This window comes from Anas platyrhynchos, chromosome 1 (assembly GCF_047663525.1).
Source record: "Anas platyrhynchos isolate ZD024472 breed Pekin duck chromosome 1, IASCAAS_PekinDuck_T2T, whole genome shotgun sequence".
NCBI classification, from domain to species: Eukaryota; Metazoa; Chordata; class Aves; order Anseriformes; family Anatidae; genus Anas; species Anas platyrhynchos.
In genome coordinates, this window is record NC_092587.1 from 82,762,161 (window position 1) to 82,788,258 (window position 26,098).

General features: G+C 37.6%; 1 protein-coding gene across 2 annotated transcripts in view; it reads left to right on the plus strand.

Moving 5' to 3' along the window:
- The window catches only part of KPNA1 (karyopherin subunit alpha 1), a 54,811-nt gene that overhangs the window by 18,970 nt on the left and 9,743 nt on the right, over window positions 1-26,098 (plus strand). For both annotated transcript variants that reach the window (XM_027449713.3, XM_072043586.1), the window contains exons 7-13: window positions 6,605-6,693; window positions 8,785-8,884; window positions 9,999-10,162; window positions 10,999-11,077; window positions 13,044-13,169; window positions 24,308-24,435; window positions 25,242-25,420. In XM_027449713.3, the coding sequence (XP_027305514.2) occupies window positions 6,605-6,693; window positions 8,785-8,884; window positions 9,999-10,162; window positions 10,999-11,077; window positions 13,044-13,169; window positions 24,308-24,435; window positions 25,242-25,420 (865 nt within the window). The remainder of the gene's footprint in view (window positions 1-6,604; window positions 6,694-8,784; window positions 8,885-9,998; window positions 10,163-10,998; window positions 11,078-13,043; window positions 13,170-24,307; window positions 24,436-25,241; window positions 25,421-26,098) is intronic.

The window sequence follows — 26,098 nt, forward strand, 5'->3', positions numbered from 1 at the left end:
CTTTGCAGAGTCACTGACTTCCAGGGCTCAGTTCTCCATCCTGTAAGTGTGCCCTCTATTCTCTTTTCCTAGATGTCTGACCTTGCATTTGGCTGTATTGTGATGCATGAGTGGAGGAGTCCGTCTCATAAGTATGGGATCACTTTGTGTAACTTGCTGTTCTATCTTACAGCTGGCACAGAGTGTGCCACCTGTACTTAAGGTTGCCTAACATTTTACACAAGACAGACACGTTTTTCCAGCTGCTTGTAGCTTTCCACTCTGTAACTTTCAGTTGGCAATGGCCTGTCTCGGGCTGAATAATTTTGGCAAAGGTGTTTAAAGAAAATTTGGTTGCCCCAGAAAATTATGTTCAAGGAAATAAGTATTTTTTGTCATTTTTTAATCTTTCTTTGAGGAAACACTTTTTTTTTCCCAGAAACTAGAAATGTGATGGGGAGCTTCCTGAAATGGTAGAGATGCTATATTCTGCCTGTGTGAAAATCTGTGCAGACTTAGCTATATGATAGAAAAGCTAATTTTTAGAGTCTGTTTTTAGGGGGGTGGCATTACTTTACAAATTCAGCCATCACTTGTAAAGTGCTGTTCCTGCAGAATGGTTGGTGCACTGAGTGTAGTAAAGGCTACTACATTTTTTACTTCTAATGGTCTCTTGTGTAAGAGCTAACTTTTTATTAGGTTGTTAGTGTCATCCTTGCTGATGTTCAGAGAGCATGTGGGAAGATCCAACCTGCTTTAGAATGAGTTGTGCAGCTTTCAGCCTTCAGATGTGTGTGAATTAACAGAAGAACTTGGGGGGGGTCACAGTTAAGTTCCTCTCTGACTCCAATAAACTGATATATTAAAGTTCAGATTGCAGGCAGAATCAGTTATAGCTACTGAAAAATATTTTTCTGCACAGTTCAGGTGTTGAGTCCATGATCTGTCTGTCATCAGTAAGTCTCTGACTACCAGTACAAAACTGCTTTTTGTAGTGAACTGCTAGAGAAGCTAATGCTGCAATGTTACCTACACCTTTTCATAATGGATTTCTGTGCTGCAGGTGTAGAGGTTGCAGCCCTGCTTAACTGCTGACTTTTGGTTTAATTCAGGTCAGCTTAGAAAAAAAACAAAAACCTGCTCTTTCTGACAGCTTTTAAAAAGAAAAAAGAATCCTTCACTGTAACATATAATAAAAAATAAAGGCATTAGGCATATACATGTTAGCTCTTGTACTTCTGCATTACAGAAGAAGGAAATCTAAGTAGTAATACTGTTCTGAATATGTATCATAGTATAAATTGAAACTTACTCATTTTGTCATTTAATTTGTCTTAATGGCTAATCGTTATCAACTGATTTTGTCATCAATAGGCTCACACCATTGAATTTTTCTTTTATTTGAAACTTCCCTTAGCAGTTGTTCAGAAAAACATACCAGTTCACCTTATCTAATCATGATTCTTTCAGCAGTCTTTTCATATTTGTAGGCCAGATCTAATGTATTGCACTGTTTTTGCATATGCTGGTGTCTGAGTCTGGTGTGATACTAAATGGTTGGTCTTACAGAAGTCAGTGAGGGATCTTTATAACTTTATTTATTAAACGATATGTATTTTAACGAAATCGTAGCTTGTGTCTTTTTACAAGATCTGTTTCCCATTAAGCTATGTAGGCTGACATTTAATTACTCTACCATCCTTTAAACTCTTGGATTTCCTTGTTCAGGTTGTATAACAGCCTTTCTTGGACATTCCCCTTAATTAGTGGTCAAACTATTTTTCTTCCAAAGAAAACAGTTTTATTGCAGATGCTTCATCTCCATTATTTATAAAAACTTCTTGACTACATCTTTCTCTCTCTCTCTCTCTCTCCTTTCCCCCCATCCTTATCCCTTTTCACCCCCTCTCCATTTTTAGTATGCTGTTTTTTTTGAGATTTAGTCAATTGCATATCTCCTAACCTTCTTCTACTTCTCACAATTTATTTTTCTTTCAAAATGCATCTAGAAATTTAGATATGCCAGCCTGAAGTTAATAGTATTTAAGGACTTCATCAAAGCCCTTTAGGCATGCTTTTAAGGTTGATGTAGTTTCAGTGCAGTCTTAACTGCAGTTCTATCCTGGAAGTCCTTTACTGCAGGCATATGTAAAACCCAGTTGTCAGCTTGGGTTCCCTTGATGAACGTAGAATTTCCTTCAAAACCTGTACAAAGCATTATGCTCCATGTCTGAGGTTCTTGAGATCATCTTTCAGTGACAGATTTGTCATTCTGCTTTGCACCTGAAGGGTAGCTGGTGGAAGGAACATGCTCAGCTGCCCTACTATCCTTTGGGAATGTATGTGTTTTCTGCTAAAGCAACCAGTTTGTTTTTCCCTCAATATTTTTCCATTTCTAGTTGTATCACTTCTTTCAATAACCACTGTTCGGCAGAGTTGACCTGTGAGTCTGGTATCCAAGATCTGTTCTCTGGCTTATACATTGGCAGCCCTACTAACTAGGTCTTAATAATCAAAATTGGGAAAAACAACAACAAAACAACAGTTGAGGCATGAGAATGAGATACTTTCTCTAGTTATTTTCATCGTATTCCAGTAATAAGTATGATCAGCCTAGGGGCTGAAAGAAATGTGTTTTCTTTGTTGGGGCATAGCAGAAGTAATTTCTTGGCCCTCTGGTATCCTTCCATGTGTGCGCTAGTCCAATTGCATTTGTCTGTAAGCTAATCTTCACTCTCTTCATCCTAGCATTAGATCTGTTTCCCCATGTCAGCAGCCAAAAGTGTTGATTCATAACATTTTGTCTCCACAGAAAGGCACAGGCTTCATGCACAGTTGGTGGTTGGCTTAGCTCTTGGTTTCAATATTCAAACATGTAATGAAATACGTGGTTGAGAGCCTTCAGAATCCAGGGAAATCCATCCTTCTGTGGATTCAACAACTGTCTGGGTAGATGGGGGGAGAGCAATGAACGTTGTCTACCATGACTTCAGCAAGGCTTTCAACACTGTCTCCCATAACACCCTCTTAGGCACACTCAGGAGGTGTGGGATGGATGAGTGGACAGTGAGGTGGGTCAAGAACTGGCTGAATGGCAGAGCTCAGATGGTTTTTCTTTGCGGTGTAGTCTAGTTGGGGGCCAGTAGCTAGCAGTGTCCTCCAGGGGTCAGTGCTGGGTCCAGTCTTGTTCAGCTTATTCATCAGTGAATAGGTGACAGTGAACAGAGTGCACCCTCAGCAGGTTTGTTGATGACACAAAAGGGAGGAGTGGCTGATACAGCAGGAGGCTGTGTTACCATTCAAAGAGACCAGGAAAGACTGGAGAGAACAGAGCCTCATGAAGTTCAACAAAGTTAAGTGCGGAGTCCTGTACTTAGGGAGGAATAACCCCAAGCACCAGTACAGGTTGGGGCTGCCCTGCTGGAAGGCAGCTCTGCTGAGAGGGACCTGGGAGTCCTGGTGGACAGCAGGTTAACCATGAGCCAGCAGTGTGCCCTTGTGGCCACTAGAGTTGACTGAAGAGTAAAGAGTGTTTTACTAGAGTAAAATATACTGGAGGCTTGCAAAAAACCACACTTGATCACTAGCAATAAATCAAAACTTACACAGCTCTACAAAAATCCATACTGTCAGTTGACAAGGGAGCATTTGCTCAGTTTGTATACAACTTGATACTGGTTCAAAAGACTGCAAATCTTAAAATTATGAGTTCTTTCAGTCTTCAAGTTTGGATGTGGCTAGTGGAAAGTACTGAAATTAATTTTGTTAAGCTTGACATTTTGATAAATTTAATGAACTCTGAAGTTTCCTGGAATTAAATATCCTCTTACTTTGACAGCTATCTAGAAGAGAAGATAAAAATATTTGCGATTTTGAGAATGAAGCCAAAAATGTTAGGGCAGTCAAGCCATTTGCATCTTGAGGAGTGTGCATCAATGGAAATCATTGAATGTTAATCGGACAGAAAAGCTGAAGACACTTGTCAGTGTTCACATGTCTTCGTGGAAACCACAGTGAAGCTTTGTGTTTATAACAGTGTCTGATAAGATGAGTTTAAATGAGCTTGATTTATGTGCCTCATTTATCTGAAGGCTTGAAATGGTGCCTTGAGGAAAGATATTCTCCTTGTTGGACTGTACTCTGTAGTTTTTCTAAAGATACTTTGCATCAGTGTAAGATTCAGAACTACTGGAGGTTAGCATGAGATTTTTTTCAACATCCTCTGTTACCAAGTCCTGTGGTGTCAGACTTATTTGCCCTACACACTCAAGAGTAGGAAAACAGTGGTTTTAGGACTTCACTTGCCAGATTTTCTGATGTGAGATTTGCTGTTGCAGAACCGGTCTGTCATTTAGTGTCAGAATAGATGCTTGACAACAGTAATAGCCATTTAATCCAACCCTGGAAGTAGAAACTCCTATAATGGCAGTCTACAGATGAGTGAAATACAGTTTTCAGTGGGTGTAAGGGTGTCCAGACAAGGAGGCTGCATTGTTTTACAGTTACCCACATGTTCAATACAAGGAGATTATTGCAAAATCCACCCCTCCCTGTTTTTACTGTGATTGACAAGGTTGTATAGAACCTGCTGAAATCTGAAATTGATTCCTGCCTAGGGTTTCTCATCACTGTAGAAATACAAGCATTGCAGTGAGCAACAAGCATGGCTGCTCACAGTTATCATACAAATGAAACTTTGGCAGAGCTGGCATATGGTCTGTCTCTTAAGTTTTTTTTTTTCTTTTCTGGTAGCTCCCATCTTGAGCCACAAGGCTGCCAGACGTAACATTATACTTTAATTTCAGACAAACTGTTGTGACAACAGTTGTAAAATAATAAGAATTGGAATGAAAAATAAGCTTTCTTTTGAAGATTAGGTTTAGAGGGACATGCCAGAATAGTAGTAACAGTACAATTTCACAGCAAAGGACCATGTAGCCTGGTACTCTCTGACTGTGGCTGACAGCAGAAGCCTGAAAAACAGTAGGAGAACAAAGCAAGCTAATCCTTCTCCACAACAGTCTCCTAGTCTGTAACAACTTGCAGTGTGGGGACTTCTATCAGTCAATCTATCTATAGTACAGAGGAACAGTTTTTGTATTTTGCATCTAGCAGCTGACAAAATGCAGATACAGATTCTTTTATATACATTTTATTACTTTGCTTCAGCTTTATTAATTTTACAGAGATTTGCTAGTGTTTTTTTGACCTGTAGAGTGGCTGGAGGAGAATTTTCTAGGCTGAAAGAGGAGTCACTTGTATTTTAAAGTCGCACCTCTTTTTTGCCATCTTTTAAAAACTTGTTACTATAGAAATTTAATGCAGTTAACCAACTGACATACTTAAGTTTATTTTAGATTATCTGAGAATTTCTTTTAGATAACAAATAGGGCTTATTCTGTTTGTTTAGAGGAATATTTTATTTCAAGTAGAGACAGAAAAAATGTATTTTTTTTTTTGTGGGGAATCTAGGTATGTTCAGTTAAATGTTTACACACTGTTTTTTACTGAAATAAATAGCTGTCAACTGAAGAGAAATTTATCAAGGACATGCTGCTGTTGCACATGATAAACAGGATTGCTTTAGTCCTCAATATGCAGCAACTTCAATTGGAAGTATTTCCAGTGGCTGTATAGATTTTGCATAGATCTTACCTAATAAACAGATAAATGTCTCTATTTGATATGACACTTAGTCCTCTGTTTACTTAAAAAGAAAAAATATTTCATATGCTTTCTTGTGTGGCAAAATGTCTGTAAATCACATGGAATTTGTGGAAGTCTTTTATACTTGTACAGACTACTTCCTTTTTTTTTTTTGTTATAGCTCTTGTGTAGTAGTTGACAGTGATATCAAATACACCATTTGACCCAAATGTATTAAATCTAATTAAATCTTTTATTCTCTTCATAACATAAAGGATAACTAAACAAGCATGAAATCTATTTTCTCTTATTTTCGATCTTATTCCTCAAAATGAGGGCTTAGAGTAATACTGATGCCCAAGGGAGGAAATAGATGTCCTTGTATTCTATCCTGCATATGTCTAATAGCCAACGCTGGTTCTGTCTTCTGTAGCTCTCTTAAAATATAACAATGACAATCTGAACTTTTTGAGTATTATTTTATCTTGCATCTAAATCATCATTTTCATCTTTCTGGGTATCAGCGTTCTTAAAATGACTGTGTAAACAAAGCATGCTTTAATGGCTTCTTAGGAAATACTAATATGAGCTGTTGTACACATCTCTGAGTAGATCAAAACTTGCTTGACCTGTGCTTTGAACCAGCTCTGAACCAGGGGATGTGTAGAATTAGTGTGTAACTGAGCCTGAGGAGATAAGTTCTCATGTTGTGGGTAGAGTAAGGTTATGTCTGCCTGCAAAGTCTTTGGAGACATACTTGTTGACTGGTTCGGTACTCCTCTTAGATCTGCATTAATATTCCTGAATCATATATTGAGCTTGGGTGCATATATATGGAACTCCTAACCAGAATGCATTCCCCTCTTGTACAGTGTCTAGGGTCTAGTAGTGAGAACAGAGTATCTCCCACTCTAATACATATGCTGAATAGGTTGAATTGTGAAAACAAAAACAATTACTCTTCTGTTCTTCATTGCAGGCAGTATGGGCTCTTGGCAACATTGCTGGAGACAGTACTATGTGCAGAGACTATGTACTGGACTGTAATATCCTGCCCCCTTTACTGCAGTAAGTCTGTTTTAATATGTTCTTCAGAATTTAGCTCAAGTGCCTGATGAGACTGAAGTTTTTTTTGCCTTGAAAAAAACAATTATTTATTGTCATGGACTAATCAGTTTTCTTTATGGGGGCTTCTTTTTTAATGTACCTAAAAGGAAATGTGTTAGGAGTGGCTAAACTGAAGCTATTTTATTCTACAGTGTGTGTGGGTGCCTGGGACTATTACAGAATTATAGAATAATTTAAAATGACCTCTGGAGGTCATCTAGTCACATCCTCTCCTCTTACTAGGCAAACTCAGAATTGGTTGCTCAGCCACTTAACTAGTCATGGTTTAAGCCTGCAGGCAGTTAGGAGTCATGCAGCTGCTCTCTCACTATCCCCAGCTGGGATGGGGGAGAGAATTCAAAAGGTTAAAGTGTAAGAACTCATGGGTTGAGATAAGGACAGTTCATAAAGTAAAGTAAAAGCCACACGCAATCAGGGCAAAACAGGGAGTTCATTCATTACCCATCAGCAGGCAGGTGTTTAGCCACTTCCAGGAAAAGAGGGCTCATCGTGAATAACGATTTCTTGGAATGACAAAAGCCATTATTCCAAATGTCATTCTCCCCCCCTTTACCCTGGCTTTTATTGCTGAGCATGATTCTATCTGGTACAAAATACGTGCTTGGTCAGTTTGGGTTTGGCTGTGTCTCCTCCCAGCTTTTTGTGCTCTCCCAGCCTCCTTGCTGGTAGGGCAGGACAAACGGTCATTAAATGTGTAAGCACTGCTCTGCAACAACTGAAAACATTGGTGTGTTATCAGTGCTATTTTCATTAAAAATCTAAACCACAGCATCATACAAGCCTCTAAGAAGAAAATTAATTCTGTCCCAGCTAAAACTGTGACAGTAGTCGAATTTGGAAAATCATACATAGATTTTATAACCACACAGACCAACCTGTTGCAGTATTTGATCATGGCATGGTGAAAGGACAGTGTTCTGATGCCTAATCAGAATTTTCTCTGGGGTTCTACCCTGTTATCACAGAGGCATCGGTATGATACTGGATATGATAGCTATCAGAAAAAGAAAACAACTTGTTACAGTTGTGGAAAAATTAGGCCTTGCCTTAGTGCATTCCTCTTAGGCCAAAGAACACCATGACGAGTAATTTCTAAGCTGTCAGGAAAATGCCTCGTTTAAAGGCTTCCCACTGTTTGCCTTAATTAAACAACTGCACAGACATAGTTGTGCAGGATTGAGCTCAGATGAGGGGACATACAGTGTACCAGAGACTGGAGCGACTTCGGTCAATGTGGTAGTCCTAACATAAGAGGGTGACTTTGGTATGCAGATACCATAAAGATGTCAGTATTACGGTACAACACACTGTTGCATTCCTGTGTCTTACGGAGCAGAAGGTGAACCCTGCAGATGGTACGTGAATATCATCCTGTAAAAACTGCAGAAAGGTACTGGTTTGGGGTGACCTGTAGAATTTTTTATAAGAACCTAGTGGGCAAGACTTAGGCTGGGACTGGAACCACTATGCACAGAAAGTCTGTGAACTGTGGTTGCTGTGAGATAAGTGACTGTTGGAAACATCTGGGAAACATTAAAGGTGGTTGTATGTGTTCTCTAAGTTCTATTCTCAGTCACTAGTAAGCTTAAAAAAGAAAAGTCTATAGTAGAGCTGATTGACTGAGACTGACACACAAATGACTGTTCAACAAGAGAGTATTTTTCAAAACTATCTACACATACTTCCACTTACAGTAATTTTGTCACAATACTTGTGCCTCTTGACTGTTAATCTGCCATGTCAACATCTAGAAAGTTAAATTAACGTGATTTTAGTGTAATAGTATTTGTTCTTGCCAGGATACTAGTATTCGTGTGTCTGGCATGTAGATTAGTATCCAGCCATCAAGCATAATTTTCCTCAGGATGCATTTTTATAGAAAAAAAAAACAAACAAAAACTAGTGCATTTTTCCCTTCCATCAGTTATAACATAAGTCTGAGTTCATGTGAATGAATCAGGCAGCTGACCCTCCTGGGTTGCCTGGCTTTGATTTTGAAAAAGTAAAGCTTGGAATTTTTGCTTGTTTTAGATTGCTTTCAAAACAGAACCGTCTCACCATGACCCGAAATGCTGTATGGGCTCTATCCAACCTCTGCAGAGGAAAAAATCCTCCTCCAGATTTTGCCAAGGTAAGAATTATTTGAAATATATTGTGAAATATATTGTGAGGTGGTGGTGTCCAAATAATCAATAAAGGTGGTGAAGCTTAAACTATACCAGAAACATTTCAGATTTTCTCTGATACAATGTATTGGCTTCTTACAAACTGGTTTTAGTATTTTTGACAGATATTCATAACACCACTGTTCTGATATTGCTGCCTCCTAGTTAGTTTGTTATTGCACCTATATCAGAGATGCCCATTGCATAGTAGAACAAAAAACTCTGAATCATGGCTGATTTAGTGCAAAGTATGACATGCCTTAGTGAAAACTATGAGTTACAGTTGCCAGATATTATACAGTAGAGGATGAAGAATTCTCATAGTGCTTTTCTGCTGACTTGCTCCTCCCTATTTATGTAGCTATAGCCCTGCACAGAAGTGCTACAGAGGTCTGAAATTTTCCTAGTACATGAGCTTGCTATATTAGAACCATTTGAGTTGGAAGGGACCTTAAAGATCATCTGATTACAACCTCCCTTCTATGGGCAGGGACACCTTCTACTAGACCAGGTTGCTCAAAGCCCCACCCAGCCTAGCCTTAAACACTTCCAGGAATGGGACATCTACAGTTTTTCTGGCCTCATAGTGAAAAACTTCCTATTATCTTATCTAAATCTTCCCTTCTTTAGTTTAAAACCATTCTCTCTTGTCTTATCACTATACTCCCTGATAAAAAGTCCATCCCCAGCTTTCCTGTAGGATCCCCTTTAGGTACTGTAAAGTTGCTATGAGTTCTTCCCAGAGCCTTGTCTCCGGGCTGAACAACCCCACCCCCTTCTGCCTGTCTTCATAAGAGAGGTGCTCCAGACCCTTGATCATCTTTGTGGTCCTCCTCTGGACATGTCCTAATACCTCCATGTCCTCCTTATGCTGGGGGCCCCAGAGTTGAATGTAGCACTACAGGTGGGGTCTCATGAGAGCAGAGTAGAAGAGGAGAATCACCTCCTTTGACCTGCTGGCCATGCTTCTTTTGATGCCAGTGAATAGTTCTATTGCCATGTACAGAATTAACTGACATTAATAAATATTCTTGCCCTTTTAATCGTGTAACGTACGTATCTATTTTTCATGTTCTACAGGTTTCACCTTGTCTCAGTGTGCTTTCCTGGCTGCTCTTTGTCAATGATACAGATGTATTAGCTGATGCCTGCTGGGCTTTGTCCTATTTGTCTGATGGCCCCAACGATAAAATCCAGGCTGTGATTGATGCAGGAGTCTGCAGAAGACTTGTGGAACTGCTAATGTAAGAAATTCATTCTAAGCAAATGCATTATTCACTTCTTTCCCTAAAATCAAGGTTGCTTCAACAGGAAGTATAATTAGATATATCCTGAAATTTAATAATTTTCTAAAAAACAAGATATGAGTTTTATAATTTTACCTGTCTCCACTCATGAGTAACAGAATGGAACTTCTTCTGGCCTAGTTCTGTTCTTTCTAAAAAGATTTTCCCACATCTAACAGATGCATTTTTGTAACGTTTACCTAAAACCAAGAAACAATAGATTTCAATGATGTAAATTAAAAAGGCAATTAAGGCTTGTTAGATTAAAGCAAATCTGTCATTGAATTAATGAATAGAATGTGTTACGTAAAATAATGTTTTTTTGTAAAGAAGCATTTTCATTTCAGAAAAAAAATCTTTGGTTTTTCCTTCCAGTCCTGATTTTAACGATGGTGATGGGAAGATGCAGTGCAGGGGCGAATGCATATGATGGCAGAATATGATTAAATGATTGTTTACAGAGGACTGTATTCCTCTGTCTCATTATTTGCCTTTGTGCACACTACATTAAGTATGTTTCATAGTTAAAGCTGATTTTTTTTCCAAAAGATGCCTATATTCTGAGGTACTTGTATTTTTTTAATCTCATATTTGAATTTTTATGCTGCTAAATGATATGTAACCCTAGAAACAGTTACCGCTAGTTTAAAATCAAAGTGTGTGTTGTTTCAGGTGATGAGTTAAGTCAGACTTAGCAAGGAAGTTTTCCCCTAGCTCATGTTCCTTCCTTGAGGAGGTAAAGATGATGATAATTCAGGATGGTTAACACTTCAGTCTATCTTTGGTAATTCTAGGCACAACGACTACAAAGTAGTGTCTCCTGCCTTACGAGCTGTTGGGAACATAGTCACAGGAGATGATATCCAGACCCAGGTATGGATTCACTTTCTCTTGTGTTGTACCCCTGTTCATCTTTTCAATAGTGATTAACCTGATATAACCTATTCACAAGCACCTTGTCCTGTTTCTTTTGAAGTTTGAAAGTGAAAACATTGACACTAGATGTTTCAAAATATGTATTGGTTTTCTTATGTTCTCTCTTCAATCCTGAACTGCTGTTAATTCTTACATAATTGTGTCTGGGATTCTGATGTAGCTGTCCAATGCTCTTTGATATTTTTCTTTTCCTTTCTGGTTTGTTTAAAGCTAGTCTTCCTCTTGTGCTGAATTTTATGCTGAATGTTGTAGCATGGTGGGGCTATCAAGGACCTGTTGTGTTTGACACCAGTAACAGTGTCAACGTATTCTATGATGAATATACCAAAAAAGAGTGGTCAGATTTTGGATAGCATGTCACACAATCTGGGTACATTCTTGGAGAAGTATTAGGCAGTGGCTCCACCACTGTGTTGGGATTAAACTGGGAGCCAGGAACCTGATGCCTCAGAGGTACTACTCAAACAGGCTTGCTGTGGTGGGCTGCTTTGTTAACGCTGATGACAGAAGTGGGATCAAGAAGTGGTGGTAGCTGCAAATGAGGTGGTGTGTGCAGTGGAGGAAGTGACATGGACATCCAGGAGATAGTGATAGAAACTAAACGTGTGAGATGATGGGAAGAGTCTAGAAAAAAATGCTTTCAGTCAAGTGTAGATGCATAAAGCATGAGATTTCCTATGCAAAGCATTGAACTGCTTCTTCCATGTAAATTATGCTGAAGTTAAAATTCAATCTCCTCACCTTGAGGCTTGTTCAGTGCTTACTTCTTGGCTTGTATAAGTGTATCCTTTTGAATTTTATTGCTCTCTGACAATGAGGTCAGAGACAAGGATAAGTTAGTCAGCAGCAAGATAATGTTTGAATATCTTGTCACTAGTGCTAGAGGAAGTCAACATGTTTTTTTATTGTTACTTTGATTGTTGGGTAGCTAGACTGCATTGGCATCTTTGTATTTTCTCAGTGGCTATTTTGCAGATTGCTCATGAGATGTGCTTTGTGATTTCATAGTGTTGTTTTTCGAAGTAAAACCCCAAGGGATCACTAAATCACGTGTAATGGAGATAATTAAATAGTGCATTTCATAAACTGAAATCTTAGAGTTCAGTTCAAGAAAATGTTTCAACTCATTTGCATGCTGTTTTTTTAAGAAGAGCTTACCAAGTGTTCCTAAAATTCTAAAGAATATTTAAAGGAAGATAGCTTGATGATCCTGCATGCAGACAACGTTGTATGCTAAAGAGGGGTCCAGAACACACACTAAAATCTCTGCATGTAAACAGATCTTGGAGGGAGAAGGAAGAGCCCAGCTTTAACGCTCAATGTGTTTCTGAATATGAGAGCAACATATGCACCAGTTGCCTAAAGAAGGTTTGTGTTACAGCCTCAAAGCACAGGCTGCTTTTACCTAACGTCTCACTTCCAACTATTAATAATTGTAGGTGCTTGGAGATGAGAAAAACAAAAAAGAAGTCATGTATGAGGAAAAAAATAAACCTCTCTTGTCTTAGCATATATATAAGAAAATCCTAAACCATCAAACCATCACCTTTTTCTTTTTTTTATTTTTTAAAATTCTTAATTTGCAATGGAAAGTTATAAGAGTATGTGAAGAGTCTGAGAGGAGGTAGTAGGTGGAAAGGGGAAGAGTGATAAGCAAGGGAATCCACATATTTCAAGATCAGAAATTATCACCGTTACTTAACTGGACTGTCTCATCCTTTTCACCTTCACAAGCAGGCTGAAGAATTTCTCAGAAAAATTTTGCATCACACGGTCTTTGTAAGCTACCTGCTTTCGCTATACAAGACAAAATTACTGTGTTTCTTGGTAGGTTCCTTATTTCATGTAATTCTCTATTCTAAATTTCCTCTAAGATGTGATTTTTTTTTTCTTTTGTATTCAGGTAATTCTGAATTGTTCTGCCCTGCAGAGCTTACTGCATTTGCTAAGCAGCCCTAAAGAATCTATCAAAAAGGAAGCCTGCTGGACAATATCTAATATAACAGCTGGAAACAGAGCCCAGATCCAGGTAACCGTTTCAGCTATGATTGGTAATCTTTGTCTTGCAGGCTAGAAAGAACATATCGGGTGGTACAACACAAACTATACAAATTATGTTGTGTATGTACAACACAAACTATTTTTTGCATTGTATATACACAATTATATGAATATATAATTATTTATAAGCAGAAGTATATTATGGATTTTGGGGATAATTAGAATATTTCAATGCCTCAGTCATCCCTCAGATGAAATTTAGAATTATTTAATTTCATAACCGTCCACACATTGGGTGGGGGCAACAGTCATGCTAATGAATGACAAAAGTGGACTAAGCTCAAGAAAAACTTTAAATTATTTGCTTCATGCCTTTGACAATTATGATATAGGAATCCTCAAATAGGAAACAAGGAAGCTACGAACTTTGAGAATCAAATAACTTTAGATGTTTCTTGATTTCACCACCAGATATGGACCAACTACATTGTAAATACTTTTAGTCGTAATTATATATTTTTATAATTGCTAAAATTGGCAGTTGTGCTTAGCCAAATCAAAAAAAAAATGCTTTTTATTAAACTGAGCAGTAGTAGAGATGTCTAACATGTTGCTCTGGGGTTTGTCCTTCCTGGCTGCACCAAATGTTGTAATCCTATCATGTTAAGGGGTAGCACACACAAGTGAATGAAAGTCTCAGTCCCTTATGTCAATCTTTAAAATCAGGCCTCCAAAAGACCACATATTTGTTCAGAATCTGGTCTAAGGTTCAGCCATCAGGAGGAAGTCCTGGGACTTGTCTCCCAGTGAGAGATTGACCATCTCCTCTACAGGTTTTTTTTTTTTTTTTTTTTTCCTTAGACTAGGAAATGAAGAAACTGCTCAATATGTTTTTGTTTTCCCTGGGTGTGAAGTTTTTAAGAACAACCATACTAAGAAATTTTTTGTTTGGCTTTCAAGGAGAACATCTTTCCTTATTTTTTTCCAGCATTGCCCAGGGAAGTGGTTGAGTTACCATCCCTGGAGGTCTTCAAGAAGTGTGTGGATGTAGAACTTAGTAGCATGGTTTTGTGGTGGACTTCTCAGTACTGGTTTAAAGGTTGGACTAGATGATCTCAGAGGTCTTTTCCAGCCTGAATGATTCTATGATTCTTTGAACTGATGGAAAAACAAGATTGTAGTGAAACCAGGCTGCATCTGATAAATGTACTAGGTCCCCATCGAGCTGGTTGAATGAAGGTTCCTTGCATAAATCAAACTTAATTTTTCTGAAGTTGCATTTCTCAGTGCTCTTCTCCCTCACAGGATATAGAGAGTATTCTCAGGGATTGCAGAGGATGTGTGGAAGTCCAATTGAAGGCATCTAGTCTTTGAGGAATAGAAAAGAATAGCAGAAATATTAGGCTTTGGGAATATTTTTGTCACTATGTAGTAACCAGGCAGAAAGCAATCCAAGTCCATATTACGCTGGCAGAAGTGACTGAGAGATATTTTTGTCATATCCTTTTCCTTAGAAGGCAGTCTAACACTTGTTATTCTTATATCTGATGGCTCTTGATTATTCATTCTGTATCAGCATTATTAGCATGAAGTGGTCAAGCTTCTTCACCAAAGGGATGGAATTCTTTTTTGCAGAAATCTTGCATGAGATTGTGAAAAAAGCTGCATTGTTTTCCCTGATGAAGCCCTGATACATGCTTTGCAGGTGGTTTTTGCAGCAGTTTAGTTAAGCCTTCTACCTTACAAACAATATTCATCTGCTGAAAGGGCAACATAAAGTCTTAACATCTTGAAGAGGTCTTCATCTACCTTTCAGAAAAAAATAGGAAATGAAGATGAGACTTTTCAGGAAGATAAGTCTGCTAAACTTTCTGTAATTAAGTGTGAATATTTATCTAACTTAAGAGGTACTCATCTTAGAAAATAAGTAGGCAAGAAAATAAAACTTATGAGCTGAAAAGCTACGTCTTTTTCATTTGATGCAAGGATGTGACTAAGATGGAACTGAGAGCAAACAAACCTCTTACAGCTGTATTTACATTTCTCAGTCAAGATTTTACTCTTTCCACTGAAGATCATGTTTTTTGTCAGATTCAGAAGGATTTGGTCACTTGATCTAATGTTGGGAGAGCTCCAAGAATTTCAATTCTAGCTTTGCTGTTGCTTGTATATTAGGTCTGTGGACTAGGTGAATATATAAGATAAAGCACTGTATAAAATCAGCAACTGCATCCTGTTTTTTCTTGTATCAGCAATTCTAATTGCTGTACAATTAGCAGTGCTGAGAAGGTAGTTACTACCACTTGTAATAAGGTAAAAATGTTTTTGCCTTTGCTTTTCTTGCAGTGAAGGATCTTTTGGCTGCCTTATCCATACTGTTACTACCTTAGAAAATATTTCTCCTCCTGTCTATTTAGTAGGCTATTCTTGCTTTTCCCAGGAAGCTTAAGAGGCTCTGGGGAGCCTAAGAGTTCTGTGGAACAGTCCAGCCCAGCACATTTATTTAATTTCGTTTTTCCCAATTCTGTTAGAGGTCCTTTAAGATACAGAATCATGTAGGAGTGTTTCAGACTATGAAAAAGATGATCTTGAGAAAATCAGAAATAAAGTCATTCCATAAAGAAACAAGTATTTAAAATGGCAATAGAAAGTGAAGCTCGTTATTAGAGCATTTTTTCAAAACCTCAGGATCTTTGTTTTCATATTTGTGATCTACTGAAGATATAATTGTGAAGAGTTCTAGAGGTAATTTGTTCTAGTTTACCTAGAAGCTATTTCAATAATCCACTTGCTTTTGTGCCTTCTACGTAAGTATTCGATTTATCACATCATCCTGTTCAAGTGAAGGAGTTACTGTGCTAACAAGGACAGACACTATTCCTACACCTGATACGCACTGCTCAGACATCTAAAAGTAAAGGTGTAGGTGGAATCTTAACTGTACCCTTCACAAACCTCTGAGTCTTCACCTGTTGTCTCAACTTTATTTGAAAAAATGTGATAAAGTAATATTTCTTTTGTTAAAAAAAATTGCTTACACTAGCTAAACAAATTTGTTAGGTAGTCTAGCTAAACAAAAGTGTGTGTGTGTGTTCAGTAGTTTTTAAAGGTTTCAAAATGCCTCATCACCAGTTTAGGTGAGACCTCTTTCTACTGAGAACAGAATAGAATTGTTTTATGCCTAGGGAAAGGGAGGTGGGGAAGGCAAAGATGGGGAAATTATTGCTGTTAGCCATTAATATTGCACCTTCATTTTTAGCTGGTGATCCTTTAGAAGTACAGAAGAACCCTTTTGCTTTGCAAAGAAAAATAGTTACTGTCTGGGAAGTAGCTCTTTCTCAGTATTCTTGTGTCAGGAAGAAAATACAGAGTCTATCACATCACCAAAATGCATTTAGATTTAAAGGAATTCAGCTTTAAGTATAGCCTGCCTTTGGCTACGTCACAAGCGAAGTTGGAAGCCTGTTTTTCAATGAATGTTTGCATTCAAAAAAAAAGAAAAAAGAGAAGAAAATTCTCAAAAGTGAAAGTTGTAGTTCCTCATTCAAGAATCCCCTAGGACCAATTCAGAGCAATTGAGCTACTTCTGAACTCTAAGCACACACATGCTATGTAGCGAAATACTGACTCTCCCAAGTGCATTACCAATACAATCTATATTGTCAGCTGTAAAACTGAGATTTAAAAAAACACACAGTGCTTTTTATCTGGAGCAGGCGTTAACTATCCGGGTAATTGGGACATTTTGCAAATCACATCCATCATGAGGCTTAGGTTTTTGGAACTGAAGAAAGAGGCCTGTTAGAGTGAAGTTGTGAAATAAAGGATACTTCTAAATGTTTGCAATGTGTTTGATCGGAGATCTTGAAGCTGCTGTTTCTTAGAAATAATTATTATCAATTGCAAGTGTAATTGCAGTGATTATCAGATGCTGCAAGTCGCATCACAGATGTATAAAATGGTTCCAGAAAAGCTCCAAATCTTTAGAGTCTACTCTGACTACAGATTTTGTCATGTGAGATTCAAGGTGTAATAAAACCTCCTTTCAATTCTGGAGCGGATACGTCTGCTTTTCTCACAAACTTCCTTCTTTGAGCTATTCTTTCAGATAACTCCTACTCCATGCCAATCATTGTAAATGCTTGAGCTGAAAAATGCTTCAAAATAGTTTCTGAAGTTGGACTATGCTTTTGGTAAAGTTCTTCTTGAACATGGTCCTATGCTAAAATGTAGCATAGAGAGTAGAAGCCTGTTTTGTTTTCACTAGCTGAGAGGACAAGGGATAATTCCCATCTGTGAAGAATATCCAATTTACTAAGTGCATGGATGGACCTATTTCATCCATGTTGCATTTTTTACTCTGTAGAAATGAACTTTAAAGGTAACATCACACATCGCAGTGAATTAAAATGTCAGTTCTTGAGAATTGCCCTTCATTACAGAAGGAATTCTAAATACTAGATGCAGCTCTGAACTAAGTCATTTATTTTCCTTCCTCCTCAGACCTTCCAAATGGCTCAGTAGTTCCTACTGCAGATTACAGACTGTAACTAGATCTATTCCAGTCTGTGCTGTCTTAACTGGATTTTGACCGCTCACAATCTTTAGCCAGAAATCAAGTAAAAAAAAATTCACTCCATGGTAATGTATTTCCTGAAAGTTAAATATCTGCTTTGCGTAGTAAGTACATTATTACAAGTTACAAGCTGATCTAATGAGTGGGTTGTTGCTCCAGAGCCATCAGGATGTTTGAATACCATGGAAGTTCTGGGTAGTGCTCAAATCATAATCTAAGCATCGCTTCAGCACTCCAAGAAGAAAATGAAATATTTCAATAAATCTAATGCATATTTACCCAACCAATATTAACAGACAGAGCTATATTTAGTGTTGTTTAAGATTGCATTGGGTTACACTTCCTCCATCCACCCACTCAGAAGTATAGAAATATAAAGTTGGAGGGAAGGACTTCTATATTCATTTCCACTTTCATACTGCCTATAATGTTGTTAGCACACTCCAAAGGCTTTCACTGCCATTTCTAAAAGATAAGATGGGAGCCTATCACTGTTAGATTCGCACTCAAACACAATCAAGTAAACTCTTCCTACTGGTAAGCAATGTAAGTTAACATGCATAAAATGTGTGCTGAACTTTGTTTGTATCTAATGTTTAAAACACAGGAGTGTTTTTTTGTTTTTCCCCCACCAAACGTGGAAGTGAAAGCCTTTCAGAGTGTGTTATCAACAGTGTTTAGGCAATGGAAAAGTGATGGAATACAGCAGTCTTTCCCCTCTTTATTTCTGTGCTTTTAAGGTTTGGGATGGATGTGTATATCCTGATGCAGTCATGATTGTCACTAAGTATAGTTTTTGTTTGTTAATTTCCTAGTTTGTATACAGCTTTGCTGTACTTCAGTGGATAGCTTCCCCAGTCAGGGAGAAGGGGAACTACATCTTCCTGGGAATCAGAAGGAGAACTGCACAACTGAAGCTAAATCCTGACTGTCGACCCTTCTGAAGGGTATGAAAGGCTATCAGATGCCTCAGAAAACGCAACCTGTTGAAAAGCTATGAAAGGCAGTACACCAGATACAATCTTCCATATCTGACAGTGAAGACATCATAGGAGTTCTCTCCTGTTGACAGGTTAAGAAACTTATCACTTCTTTTCTGATATACCTTAAATTCTCACAAGAACATCTGGAAACCTGAATACGGCTACATGTGGTAGCAACAGGATCTGTGCCGTTCATTTCTTCTTTAGGGTTTCCCATCCTTGATGAAATGTGCTATAAGCAAGTGTAGCAAATGCTACATTGCCTATCAGTTCTAGAAACTCTAGAATGAAATGCATTTTTACAAACTGGGTAAAGATACAAGCTGAGAATTGTCAGGTCTTCTCCAAAAAGGCCAGAGTAAGACTGAGGCCTTGGAAAAGAATACCACAGTTCACATGCAGAGTTGCAGTTTACACAGGCAAACTATCAAATTATTTAAGTATAAAATGTGTTTGGTTCATGCCTTAGTTTGCACAGATGGTCTCAAATCCTCATATGCTGTTTGTGGTGGCAGGGCTTTAAAAAGCCTCTCAAATAGGAGCAAAGTATGGTGTTGCTGTAAATGTCACGTTTCTTTGTCTGTGGACCAGCAAAAGTCAGACGAGTGATTTTGAGGTTTAAGTTTGTGTTTAAGTAAAACTGCTGTTAGGCTTCCACATGTGATGCATCTGTACATCACACCATATTGAGGGTAGCACAGCTAGGATACCTTTGATTTTTTTTTTCTGTCCGAAAACCTCATCAGTACATATTACTATATTTTTTGGAGGTCAGACCCTAAAATCTGGAGACAGCTTAACACAGTGCTGTTCATTATAGTGCAGGTTCTTCCTGAGAGCAATAGCAACCTGTGTAAACTAGTATAAAGTTTACTTTATACACAGCTTGGAGTATATGGATTTAGTGTCAGTGTCAACAATGTAAGCCCATTAGAAATGAGATCTGAAGTGCTTCCTTCTTGACTCATATGGCAGCAGGTTTGTACTTATATGCCATCATCTGAAGTGGCTTTGCCTTACAAATATTTGCTAGGTCATTTAGAAAGCAGTTGTAAATTGAATCTGTAAACAGTATAACTGGATCACAAGTTATGGAGAAACCCCTGTGAACTAAAATTCCCAGCCTGGAGGAGGAGAACGTAGTAGTAGGAATACTCACAGCTTCCAGATAAGGTGGGGACTGTAATCTTGAGTTGCTAAAGGCAATAAGAGAGCTTGCAGGAGCAGAACACAATCACAATGTAAGACTTTGTTGCTATCACAGGCATGTGGTGATTCATGTGTAGACACTTGTATACTATATGTGTGTTTTTGCATACCATAAGTGATTTATTTGTGGGAACCCAAAGAAGAGGAGCAAATTAATTTGGTATTGGCCAGTTCATGTACTGATTTAATACACTGCTGCTGAAGAGCTGCTCCCTAACCATGACTATATTGTAGTTAGATTCAGCATGCATGGTGATATAATAAAATTCTGAACGTTCATTTTCATCTGTCTCAGCTCTTTAAAATCAAATATTACGAAGTGAATAAGCTTGATTAAAAGAAATAAAAAGGATGAAGTGCTTCGAAGAGACAGACAACCCTCTTGGAGTGTCAGAGCTGGAGGAATGCCATCTGTTTTAAAACAACAAAAAAAAATACTTCAAAAGCAAGGGCCAGATTTGCTAAAGGACTGGGTATTACAACTCAATTTCAAATTAAATTTGAAAATTCAGTTTTTGATTCAAATTCAGTTTGATTTTCAGAAAGACTCAATGATAAGTCAAAACAGAGTTCAGTTCCAACAAACATGAAGGGATGCAATTGGGCATAAATTTTGGTGTTAGTTTCATTTTTAAAAGGATGGGCTCTGCATTAGCTCTTGAGCATAAAACCAATTTATAACATTTTTGAAAATGCTACTTCAGTGCCCAGTAGCAGCCTAAAATCAACATAAATATTTAAAATCTTAAGGAAAGGGATAAATAGAACAAGCAAACAAAAAGTTATTCTGGTTCTGGTATAGATCTTCAGTGTTGCCCTGTACATACATCAGTTTTCAGAGGACATGATGGGAAATGAAGTGGGTGGTAAGGAGAACCATAAAATGTCAACTTGATTTTATATGAGGTGCAACTGTATAGACTAAGGGACAGGTAGAGAAACATAGAGAATGCTGTAGAAACATGAACAGCATCTGAGAAGATGAATTTTTCTTTGAAGAAAGAAGAAGAAGAATTATTCTTCGCTTTTGAGCAAGATCATCAAAGGAAGAGACTGCAGAGTAATAAGTAGGTGCTACACAAATGAGCACATATCTTTTCCTACAGGTGTAGTCAAACTAAAACTCACTGCTGTAACTGAATTTAAAAACTTGAAATACACAAAGAGTTCACACTTTCATGTGCATCTGCTTTTGATTGATGTTGGAGCAGGATGTTAAAATATTTTTCTTACATGTGATTGTAACAGTGATTTGGATTGAAAAATCTATGTGAACTGCTAAAAATGACATGGTTCTTGGAGTGTTTCTTTAAAATTGTTACCCTGTTAGCCTGCTGTCATCAGACTCCTTTAAAAATTTCAGTCACCTTTAGAAGGCATAGATAAATAAGAAAGTTACCGTACATCAGCTGCTCAGAAAGAATGTTTTAATATCTTTTACATTATAGCTAGTATGAGACATTTGCACACATGAATGGCCAAGGCACCTAAAATTTTTCAAGGAATAGCGGAACACTCGAACAGCTGGCAGAGCGAGATGTTTGTATGTCAGTCTTTAGTTTACACCGTGAAATTTTTTCATCTTTTACTTTTATCATTTTTTTAAAGTTATTAAACTGAAATCCCTTAACAGTGTTCATTTTATTTGAAAGATATAATCTTGAACATTCTTTATATTCACTACATTACTTGAGTTTTCAGCACATTTACAAGTCAGATGCCCATACTCTGGTAATAAGGTTAAAAAAAAATAAAATCATTCAAATCAATATTTAAATCATCACTTTTTGGATCTCACCTTACCGCAGTCCTTTAGGGTGTTGCTCTGCCTCAAGTTTGCTTTTCTTCAAGGGCAAAAGCAAAACACAACAGCAATCTGTTTCAGTGGCTTACTATTTTATTGTGTAAGTAAATCTAATTGAAAGGAACACATGACTTATTTCTATAGTAATTATTCTAACATAAGATTTCAGAGCTAGGAGTCCATGTGTAGTCTAGTTTGACTTCAAGAATAATCACTGCAAGAAAGGCTGTAAACATGGGGTTTAAAATAATAGCTGCTGCTAGCACTTTTTTTTCAATGTTTTATTGTTTTCTCCCCACTGGAGCTTAACTGAACTTGTAAAGTTCAGTGAAGATATTAAGTTCAAAGCAAGCTGTTTTCTGATCTAGTAAATATTTATTTTACAAATACAAGGCCTGTGATTTTCAACTGTCAATAGACTGCTACTTGAAAAACCGTGCTGTACTATAGAGGGGTAGTTAAGTGCGTTTAACTGGGACTCGTTTTGGAGTGAGGTGGTGACAGCACTTAACGCATGTCAAGCAGTGGGAAAGTTAAAAGTCTAATGACTGCTGGTCTTCTCTTGAGCCAGTCTCCTTGCATGAAGTACCTTACCAAAGGCTGTAGTAATCATTGTGGTCTTTTAGCATGTTCTTGGGTAAAGATGGCTGAATTTGGGGTACAGCAGGGAAGTGAACACAAGGTGCCTGTAATCATTTATGCAATAGCTTAGAAGTTTGATCATTCACCCAAGACTTCTGGATTCATTTCCTTCTGAAAAAGTTCAAAGGCATGTTTTGCCACTCTCAGGAGAGTGCTTTTATCCACCAGGCTTTTCACTGAAGCAAAGAGATCAAAATTAATGAGCCTGGAGGAAAAGAATTAAGATCTGTGATTTTTCCCACTTGTTACTGTCCCATTGCTAGTACCCCTTGTTCTGGAATTCTCCCTACTATTCACCTCCTACAGGTCTAAATTTAAATATTTTAAGGTATATTTTGCTTTTGTTGATCAAAGTTAAAATGCTTGCAGCCTGATGGCTAAGATACGCTGATTTAGTTGGGTGCTACTGTGTAACTTTCTCTGATTACTAAAGAAGTTTGTTCTGAGAAGATGCTTTATAAGTAAATCTCTTGTAAAAGTTCTTGTTTGGAAGAGGGATTTAAGAAGCAATAATCTTCAAAACGTTCAGCAAAGACAAAGGGTTTCTTAAAATTTTATTGTACCAATCTTCGCAGTCTTGCATGTGTTCCTTCAAAATATGTTACCCTAGATTCCAGAAAAGTTGCGTTACGATCAGTGAAGCTAAGAGACATACCTAAAAACCCCAGTGTTGAGTTTCTTATATTCCACTATTGTTATTTATTTAAGTTGCTCTCTGGTGAAGTTTGGTGGCAAGATGGTGGAGGCTATAGTGCCCTGTACCTCTAAGCGGTGCAGAAAATTATAAAAGGATTGATTTTGAATCTTGTCACTCTTAGTGAACGTTTCCCCTCAATCTAATGCAAATATGAAACCTTTCAATGCTAGAAAGCAGAAAAATGTAAGAAAAAAAAAATTCTTATCCAATTCCTGTTGAGTTTTATTTCGTGATAGCTTTTAAATTCATACACTCTTTTTAGTCGAGGGCCACAAATCGCCTTTATGGAATTGCAGATTCTGTGGTAAAGGAGACTGTTGATAAAACTAATGCACAGTATGGATTTACGAATTCATGCAGCTTGGCTGCCCAGATAAACAGGAAGGATAAAAGAAATGTCAACAGGTTGTTTTTTTTTCCACTGGGTAATTGTCCAGCCAGTGAATTGCCTGTAACTTTATGCTGGATGTGGTCTGTTTCTGTCTGTAGAGCTCCTTGCAAAGGATTTCTTTGAGTTTGGTGTTACCAGTTCAGTGATAATGTCCTTATTAAATGGTTGGTTTAAAAACGCAACCCTAGGCTCTTGTTTCTTTTAGTTACCCTTGTGAAAGAAAGTGTTTCAGATCTTTGTGGTAGGTGTGTAACTGAACCAGTTTTATTTTTTTACTGTAAAAGGTTCTTTCCAGGGGCAGTTACTAGAAACTTTGTGCTGCTGATTAAGTACTTGTTTGACTTGTATCTGTTTGATGGGCTATGCAGTTAACCATATTACTGAACCATCTGTTGCTTTGTCTTTTCACCAGGAAAGAATACATGGTTTTGAGGAGTTCTTAGTTCTTACAATACATTCTCTCTTTTCTCTGTTGTCTAGTCTTGCCAAAATACAGTATCTCACAAACAGGTTTATGAATTTTTTTTTCAGCTTAGGGGGATTTTAATGAGTTAGTGGACTTAAGATCTGAGTGGTTCATTACCTGGAAAAATAAGGGAAATATGGCATTCTCCTGCTGTCAAGGTATAATTAAGTTGCGCGTTAGATATGGTGATAGTTCAGTCTGAACATGTTATGAATTACTTTGGGATAAACGCTAACTCCAGTGATAATTAGGGTTTAGAATGTAAAGCTGTAAACTGATTTTTGCCTGTTGAGAAGTAATGTTTCATTGTTTAATGTGTTGTGCTGAGCATAGGCTCAGGACAAGGAATTTATTTCTAATTTTTATTATAACCCTGACATGTCATTTCTTCTTTGCAGACAGTCATCGATGCCCATATCTTTCCAGCTCTAATAAATATTTTGCAAACAGCTGAATTTCGGACGAGGAAGGAAGCTGCATGGGCAATCACAAATGCAACATCTGGAGGCTCTGCTGAACAGATCAAGTATGAAATAGTACAAATGTTTCAATGAAATTGAGTGAATTAGTGTTTTTGCAAGAAACCAAGCTAGTAACATAGAAACTCAAAAATGTTTCTGTAAAGAGTTGGTACAGTTTTGACAGTCTGTATGTAAAATTCTGTATGCTTACAGAGTTTGTCTCCAGAGAGATGACATCTTTAGATTGAGTTGTGAATGAGCCATTCATTCCTGTATGGAGAAATCTTAGAAGAATTTCAGCTGTAATACTTACTTCATTAATTGAACCATTCCTCTTATGTGGAAAAAAAGCAAACAAACCACAAATTAAACTTTTTAAACTTTTTCACAGTGGTTGTTACAGAGTGTAACAAAATGCAACCTGGAGAGTCATGGCTGAAAGATGTACTCCCAAGCCCCTGAGACAAGGGCTTCGTGTTCATTGTTCTTTCTGTTTAACTTATACTAGTATATTATGCTTATATATAACTCTATACAATGTTAATACTTTAAATTATAGTTTAATATAGTTAAGCTGATAAGATACATTATAAACTTATAAATTTATAAATAAAAGTTACAAAATTAGACGATTATTTCATTATCATTCTACACATAGAAATGTGTAGACAGATAATATATTTTAAAGATATTTTCAGTCTTTCAGCAGAATTGACTGGATACATATAGATGTCTGTAATTTTTCCAGTTTCTGCAATCAAGTTGATATTTTATGTTTGTTTTGGTTCTTTATACTTCACACTAAATGCTTAAATGGCTATATCGGTTTTAACTTTACAAACAATTAACTGTTGTCTGTGGTGTTTTTCAGGTATTTAGTAGAATTGGGATGCATCAAACCACTCTGTGACCTCCTTACAGTAATGGACTCAAAGATTGTGCAAGTAGCACTGAATGGGCTGGAGAACATCCTGAGGCTTGGAGAGCAGGAATCCAAATGCAGTGGCACTGGCATTAATCCTTACTGCGCTCTTATTGAGGAAGCATATGGTATGAGCAAAACATCTGTGGGTGGCAGGGATTAAAGCAGTGATCATGGATCTGTTAGAGTTTCAGTAGACCAGATTGTATTAATTTTCTTACCACTTTTACCTGAAAATTAACTGTTCTTAGACAAATTGTTTACCAATGTGCTTCAGTTTTCACGTTACCTTTGTCTGTATGTAGTTGGAGATAGTGTGTGAATATTTTATTTCTTTCTTTTTCACGTTGCGGAAACCTCCTGGATGTCATTCAGCCCTAGTATCTTTTCTCTGCAGCAGATAAAAGTTCAGGAGCTCTGCTCTGTTTCTCAGATTTCAGGCCTTTCTTTTCCCTCTCTGCTGCCCTGCAGAATTCTGCCAGCAGCAGCAAATTCTTGTTTTGGCTTGGCTTTGCTGTAGTTATGGCATGCACTGCCAACATTTAGTCCTGGTTCTGAGATATGTCTACTCCTAAGGTTAGTTTCCTTGTTAACAGGCCTGGGGTTTTCTCAATTCAGTCTGGCCATTTTCTGTCCGATGTGGTATCTCTCTCTTCACCTCAGCAGCTTTTCTCAGCAGAATTAAGTATCATTGAGAAAAGCATAATCTTATGTCATAAAGGGTAAAACTATGTAGCAGTCTGTCTAGAAGTCTGAAGGTGGAGAGCCTGTAAATTGCTCGCTGTTTAACACTCTTGCCTTGCTGT